Source organism: Microtus ochrogaster, chromosome 24, assembly GCF_000317375.1.
Source record: "Microtus ochrogaster isolate Prairie Vole_2 chromosome 24, MicOch1.0, whole genome shotgun sequence".
Classification (NCBI taxonomy): domain Eukaryota; kingdom Metazoa; phylum Chordata; class Mammalia; order Rodentia; family Cricetidae; genus Microtus; species Microtus ochrogaster.
In genome coordinates this window covers 18,235,303-18,243,639 of record NC_022024.1, presented here as the reverse complement: position 1 = coordinate 18,243,639, position 8,337 = coordinate 18,235,303, and the positions used below count along the sequence as shown (strand labels likewise).

Sequence of the window (8,337 nt, the reverse complement as noted above, 5' to 3'; positions counted from 1 at the left end):
GAAGGAAGATGATGGGCTTTTATCTGTCTTTATTTTCTTTTCTATCACTTTATCTAAAATCAAACTTTCTGTAATTATTTTTCATAATTATCTTTATGTAACATAAGAAATAAATCTTATAACTCCTAAATATTAGTATATTTTAGCCTATGTTTATATCATACTTATGTATAAATTAAAAGTTTGAAATCTTTATTTATGACAACAGAAATGGAGATGGTATTTTAGAATATGTATGCAGCTATCTCAAGTAGAAATCCTATTTCTCCCTCTTTGTTTGTGTTCTGCCTACCCCATTGCTCTGATTCCTTAGCTTCATGCTATATGGCTGTATCTGATTCTTGTAGGCTGTATAGCTATATTTCTAAGTCATATGCCATTTGCATAATAAATCATGTTAATAATACTAATTATTAACAAATAATCAAAATAAATGAATAATTCATTTCCTTTTAAATTCTGAACTTTTATTTCTACTCAAAAACATTAAATTGGAAAATGCATGGCCAGAAAAGGAGGTGTACCCACTGAGAAAACAATGCTTTCACATGTTTATCACCGAGAGAACAGTTGAATTCCTTGAAGGGAAGACTGGTTGTATATATATGCCCTAAGAAACTCACTGATGGGCTGGGGAGATGGCTCAGTGGTTAAGAGTACTGGTTGCTCTTCCAGAGGTTCGATTCCCAGCAACCACATGATGGCTCATAACCATCTATAATTGGATCTGACGCTCAGAAAGACAGAACACTCATACATATAAATTAAAAAATTTAAAAAAAACTCACTGAGACAATGGGCAAAACCCAACAACAATGTTAGTTTAGCAGTGATGCTTTCAAATAAAGTGTTCTAAGGGGGCCTCCACCTTCAATCAAAAAGTTTCTTTTAATTAAAAAACTTAAAACTTTTTAAAAACTGTTGAGTGGAACTCATTTTCACATCGGGACAGCACTCATATTCACTTTGGCAATGAAGGTAACTGTCAAATCATATTCAGCTCATTACGCAGATAAATCAAGTTTGCAATTGACCAGATTTTTGTAAGATTACTGACCAGTTTTCAATATAAAGGGCTAAATACTTTTATTACATAAATCTCTTCATTACATAAATGGCTTAAATCCTGCGTATTATTTCACTGCTGAACTCATTGCTTGAAAGTCTATCAAAAACTTAAATTCCACTCAGATGCCTCCTATGGACCCAAGGAGGAACCATTTATTTACGTTGGCAGAGGTGATGAAAGACCATATTGCCAGGGAGTCCTCTTTCCCCCAAGGCCAATTAGTTGAAATCTACAGGGCATTAAAATATCATCTTTATAGAGATAAGTCCACAGTGGAAGAAGAGAGGCAGCTCAAATCAGCATTAACAGTGCTACAGGACAAACAGAGAAACTTTGTCTTTTCCCCTTGAACAGCTCAATAAGGTTAAAATAAAATAAAGCACTGATTTGATAAAATACATGGATTGTACACCAGATCATGTCCAGGCTATTCAAATAATGAATCAGAGAAGACTCTCCCCAGTAAAATGTACAAGTTAAATTTTTTAGGTTTTGAGAAACACAAAGTTTTTTGTGAAATAGTAAGTTTTTTGAATAAGTTTTTATATTATGTATTTGATCATCCCTAGTTATCCCTAGGGTTTTATCTGCCTCTTTTACGATCACAATGGTCACCTGTCCGTTGTCAGTCATAATTATAGATATTTCTTAATCCCTTCCTACCCTAATGTTTTAAATCTGCTTTGGGCTTTGAAACAGTGTTCTTCCAAATCCCTTCCATCTTTTGTCAGGTCAACCCAGTAATTGTTCTGTGAGTCCCAACAAAAATTAGAAAGATTCTAAAAGAGTAACTCTGATTCTAAAGCATCATCTCCTAAGGGAGACATAGCCGTAATCATGGGGCAATCAGTTAGAGACAGGTTCCTCTCATTCAGGCAAGGGGAATAGCTTCTAGATGAGATAAGAAGGCAGTATTCACCCTGCTGCCAATCAGTGAAGGGGAGACTCCCTGCGTGGCAGCATTGCATTTTCCTTGCTACAAAGCCTCTCTCCATTAGCAACAAACCCTTGACAGATGTTTTATTTCACTAACCATGGGCACAGATTATTTATCTCAGGGGCAACGAGACAGGAGCAGAGAGTTGTGAGGCTGCAGACAGCTGTGTTAAGAGGTGTGAGTGCCCTCTGTGCAGATGTATTGGAAAGGCCTCACAGGCTGTATAGGAAATCTGGCCTGAGCTATCTGTGAAGATTGCAGGCGAGCAATGGAAGCCCTGTGTAAAAGCTTGGGAAGCAGCACAGACATCGTATGTAGGTCAGGGCCGCTAGCATCACATATGGACGGGAAGGAGTTAGGCAAAAACTGATTCACCCAAAATTTCAAGCTTATCTCTTTCATGGGCACTCATTGCAAGAAGGGAAAACGACTATAAAATTATTGTATTTTATGCTGATGGCAAACATTAACTGGAGTTAAATTGAGCAGCCAATACACCAGGAATCAACAATTCCCAAAGGTCAGCTTATAATGCTGGCTGGAAATGGATGGTTTATGTGTAAAAAGATCAATGAAATCTTTAGTCTAAGAGCTTTTGACATTGACAGGTATCATGCCATCAGGGAAATTCTCTGAAAATAAAGTGTTTCATAAAATTTCTAATTCTGTCCATGCTGATCCGCTCCCTATTTAAACTAAAATAAAACAGGGTTAGTTTTAATTATAAAATATCAAGTGCGCCTAGAATAGAAAAGGCCTATTCCCTTTTACTTTAATCACTAGGTGTATTATACATTGTCAAGTAGAATGGTAGGAATCCTAGCTCCTATTGCCCTCTGGGTTATGGATACTTGCTCCTCGTTAATAGGTCTGTGATTTTGAAACCAAATGCCTTTTCATCCGCTGCCTCCATCCAAACGATTTACCTCTAGACATTTATTATCTCCAGACCTCTAATTTAGCTGTGGGCCATCCCTGCTATTATTAATAATATTATTAATCACTTCACACTGCTATATTTGTGCCGGGACACAAATGGAATCACCAAGCATTAGGGTAGTTCCTGGAAGGGCACAGTTGGTTACCTACTGGTCAGGACAGAAATTTAAGTTTCATAAATCATAGCTAGAGAACAGAGGACAGGAAGAGCCAGTGTATTGTTTCTTAGAGACTGACACCTGCACTTGGAGAAATGGGTTTTTATGAATTATTCTCCATCATCATATGGAAAATTAAACTCTGTGTCACAGAGGGTGGTTAGCAAAAATGGTAAGCTTGTGAAAAAAAAACCTAGATGAGAATCCAATTTACCATCAAAACTATACCAACGTAAGAACACAACATAACCTCAATACATACACATCGTAAGTCAATGTGCATTTTGGTAAGAATTTTACCATAGCAACAGCATGCAGCCATAGAGAGAACACATCACAGGAAGAAAAGGCTTTCTTTTCTTTCTGGCCTTGGAAAGAATGGCATATTAAGCAACAAAATGCTCAATATCATGTATTGTAAAGTAGACAGCACAGCACCTGGCAAAATCAAAATAATCACAGCAGAACTCTGCATTCCCACGCCACTTACTGGATGACAAAAATCTCCTTGCGTCTAAAGAAAAATGAAGAGTATCTGGAAGTAAAGATTCATTATTCATTGAGGGCACAATACCACATTATCTTCTATTTGCCACTATGGGAACATGAACATTGGTTGTCTTACAGTTCATTCTGCTGGTGAGGAACTGTACTACAGACTCAGATATTTTTGCAACTGTTTACAAAGAGATCATAAATTTAGAACAGATGTAAAATTAATAATCAGGATCTATCAAGCAATGATGGCAATCTATGTGCAAATGATCTTACATTTAGTTTTTTGTGTCAATTATTGTTTATTTTATTTTGAATCAGCATCCAACTATGTAGGTCTGGCTCACGTGGCATGCACTACGTAGACTGGATTAGCTTCCGATTCAGAGATCTGCCTGGCCTGGCCTCACAGGTCCCAGGGTTAAAGGCTTGCACCACCAAACCAAGCAGATTCTTACTCAAGCCAGAAAATTGCTGAAAATTGCACTTGTACAGTTTCCTAGTTTCTGCAAGTAATAATAAGTAAAACTTGCTTGTAATAATAGTAACTATTATGTTGTTAATTTCTATGTATGATAATGAAGTGGAATAGTTTTTAATCTTACAAATACAAATAATAGTAACAATACCCAGTGCATGTTGATATACAGCTTACAAATACATTATTTATTAAATTATATTTTTAAGTAATGGAGATGACTTCAAGATAGGTTAGACAAGCAGTATTTGACTTAGTTATTTGCCCAGAACTTTTACTTTTACTTTTTTCTTCTTATTTTTCTTTCTTTCTTTCTTTCTTTCTTTCTTTCTTTCTTTCTTCCTTCCTTCCTTCCTTCCTTCCTTCCTTCCTTCCTTCCTTTCTTTTTTGTCTTCCTTCCTTCCTTTCTTTTTTCTTTCATTTTATTTTTTGTTTTTTGTTTGTTTGTTTTGTTTAGAGACAAGATCTTAGTAAGTTGTACTTGCTGGCCTTGAACTCTGACTAAGGATTTAAAACAATTTCTTAGCACATCTCTTAGAATTCTCATAGAATCAGCAAGTACTAATTTGTATATTTTTTTACTTCATTGGGAAAGAAACATACAATGTGGAGAATGGATCCTCAAACTCGTTGGGATGCAGAGTGGAATGTAATTAAAGAATGAACATTTATACAATGAATTTTGCAACATAAGTACACAGTAGAATGCATAAAAATTAAATGACTTCACAATGTAAACTCAAGCCTTCAGCATTATGCACTACTAAGCATCTTGACTTTGTTTATATCAACCATGTAACTCCTTAGAATTAATACAGTCTTTACTGATTAGTGCTTCTCTTGGACAGGTGAAGAGATAACAGCACTGAGAATAGGTGCAAGCTCATTTGAACAAGAAAATTCTGGCAGTTTGGAAGGATGTACCCATGACCTGTGCAGCAAACAAATGAGAACTGGGTAGGTTTCAAGGAAGCTGAGCTCCTTCCTGCACACAGTTGGCAATTGGTATAAGGTAGCCAGCAATTTCGGGAGAAAACCTAATCTCTTTTTTTTTTAGTTCATTTCCAGAACTAAACTATCATTTCTGACTTGGAGCATACTTAGATTGTGAAGCACCTCAAAGACTGCCAATGTTGTTGCACTCCACTGATAACCAGCTCCCATGCAAATATGTCTAATGCACTAATATTCAGTTATTAATTTTTAGCCTTGTCTAATGTATTAGTGACTTTACTAACATGAAAACTTTAATGATTTTCTGTACTAAATCCAGCAAATCATATTTGTTATGGGTCATTGGTACATATAACTCTTTTTGTATTGTTTCAGAATGGAAGGGACCCAAACTTGTGAAGGACACACAGCAATGAATAAGGGAAAGAGAAGGAAAAGAAGGGGGTAACTACAGAAGCTCAGTTGATTCCTCAGGGAGGATTTTTATAAGATAAACTCTGTAGTCCTACACACAAAATGGTGAAGTGGGATGAATGGAAATTAATATTTTCAATTTCATTATTATTCAAACAATGATTTTCTGTGATACAGAAATCAAACATATTTAAAATATTATTTTGATCTTTTATGTCTTAACAAATAGCACGATATACAGATAAAATAGCATGAAGCAGGAAGATCAATAAAGAACCAACAGAAAATAGGCACACACTTGAATTAAAAATGCCCAGTAACAAAGAATTGGTAGAGACCTGGCCTACATTTCTATGATTCAAATCCTCTCTGTAACTGCCAAGTTGGTCCTTACCAGAAGAAAAAGTCAACAAGAAAACCACACAGTGTCCTAGCTACATTGAATGCTAGGAAGTAGAGAATAGTTACACTGTGCAAACACACCATGTTCAGGAAAGGAACCCCAGCACCTACATCCACGAGGAAAAGTCACCTCAAAGGGTACTCTTTCTCATGATAACTTCACCCCACCCCACACTCGGTACTGTATTGAACTTCTCAAGATCTGCCTACTGTGGGTTTCTACCGGTTCAATAAAGATGCTTCAGGACAAAGTAAAAATGGTCTCAAAGAATTGTTGTGGCCTTCCTGTGATTCACAGCAGGATGGCAGTATTCCCCTATATATATTTTCAAGCCGCTCTAATTAATATCTCTGAGAGAGTTGAGGTTATTCCCTTATACACATTCAGAAGGACTGTGGCCAGCCTGGCTTCGTGGGAGACACATAGGAATTGAGAAGAGAGCACAGGGAGAAAGGACAACCGCTGAAGTTGGGTTGGTCCTCTAGAGAGCCAGGAGGTGAGCTGGAGCTGAGGATGCTCTAGCGTTCTGATAATATGGTTTACCGTGGTGGCTGTGTTGGGAATCCATTTTTCTTCTACATATAGTTTTGCTTATATAAAGACAAACAAACAAGCTACGTACTACTAGGTAACATACAATTCCATACAAAAGCCTTAAAGGCACCCTCCTTTTGATTGCAGTAGAATACAAACAGTGATCAATTTCTAAAAGTTAAAAGGTTGTCTCACACATGAAATGCCCTTACATTGTAGTGATACTCAATAACTTTCGTTTCCTAGAGTTTTGGAGGACCTCCCTAAGTAGCACATCTTCTATACATGAGAACTGTATGATCACATAAATAAAGACCAAGTTTGAAAGGTAGTAACCACAAATTACTTTTGGTGCTCAACATTTTAATGCGCCCTTGTAAAAATTAACTATAACACTTAATATGTCAAGAGGCTTTGCTAAGCCTTGGAACAATCATGTACTTATAAGAACCTTGTGGCATTGGGGCTCACATAAGTATACACTTAAGAAAGACTCGTGACAGCTTTTGTTAAGTACTTAGGGAATTATCTTGTTTGATAAGCTTTTAAAATGGGCTAATATTATGAACAGTATGAATGCTTTTCAAAAGAGTTAAACTTTTTATTTTTTAAAAAAAGTTAAGCTGCAATGTCACTCATTCGGCACACATGGTGACATTTTTTTCTAAAGGTAATATGCTTTTTATGTTGCGTTGGTTTCTAAATTCTAAGTAGGTTTATATAAATGGCATATACAGTTTGGACATTTATATAATTTTATGCTGAAAGAAGGCACTATAAATAGAGCTCTCATAAATGGTAATAAATGGTATAAACAACAGCAAGCTTTTAGAAAGCATAATTAAATTAAGCTTATGATAAATATTTGTAGACATTTCTAGAAAAATCCAAGTTAGAAAATCTTTTATATGAGAAGAATTATGAAATAAAATGTTGAAGATTTAATGCATAGAAATATTTCATCTCAGGGAAAATGTCTCGTTTCAGTACCATAGTCCAAGCAAGGTTCACACTGAACTCAAATAAAACTGAGTCTCTGCATAGCAGGGAGAAGTGTGTAGAAGATGGAGGTTAGCCTTTGAAAGAAGATCTCTGTGACCTGTGTAAACTGGAGCCCCACAAACACTTCCAACAAGCATAGGTCAGAAGAGGGTCATGGCTCCAGGCCCTCTGAACCACGGCTTGCCCAGAGGAGTGTGCTCACCGCGTTAATCTCTCGTCCTTCAGTTCCAAGTCTGCCACCGTGATGAGCTGGTCCAGCTTAAATTTAGTATCAATGATCTCTGCCTCCCGAGGAGAGTATGTACCACCTTCTTTCTGCTTCTGTCTAATTCTGAAACAAGGGCAGGGCTATCAGTGCAGGAAATATCACAGAAAGCATGGTAGATTAGGTACAGTGTTTTCTTTTCTTTTCCTTCCTTCCTTTCTTTCTTTCTTTCTTTCTTTCTTTCTTTCTTTCTTTCTTTTAACAAAACCATTCAGGCAAATAATTCTTTTGCTCCCTGTGACCCACCCCTTCCCTCTTTAGTTTCTCCTCATTTTGTCACAAAAGGAAAATAAAATGGAAATATCTAAGACTCTATCAGTGCTAAAAATCAGTTAGCTATTGTTTCTTATAATGGAATATTTTACATCCATCAAATATATAAGTTGCTTTTTAAATTGTCTCATTTAATTTTTATGGGAATATGAGGTGTAAAATATTATCTCTAGTTTATAATCAGAAAACTCAAGTTTAGGTTCAGAACTGGGTAATATGACCCTGAACACCTAAACGAATCATTGGATTTTTTTGTTTGTTTGTTTGCTTGTTCTGGGTTTTTTTAAAGACAGAGTTTTAGTTCATTTTATAGTTCTGGCTGGTTTGAAACTCTATATTTAAACCCGACTGGCCTTGAGCTCAAAGGAGTCTTTCTGAGTCTGCATCAAGAGTGGGATCTTGGGGGTGGGGTGGGA

At 36.3% G+C, this 8,337-nt stretch overlaps 1 protein-coding gene across 1 annotated transcript in view; it reads right to left on the bottom strand.

Moving 5' to 3' along the window:
- Positions 1 to 8,337, bottom strand: part of Ptprq (protein tyrosine phosphatase, receptor type Q) — a 175,172-nt gene that overhangs the window by 26,857 nt on the left and 139,978 nt on the right. Inside the window, exon 35 of the mRNA XM_005358093.3 lies at positions 7,586 to 7,714. Within this exon, the coding sequence (XP_005358150.1) occupies positions 7,586 to 7,714 (129 nt within the window). The remainder of the gene's footprint in view (positions 1 to 7,585; positions 7,715 to 8,337) is intronic.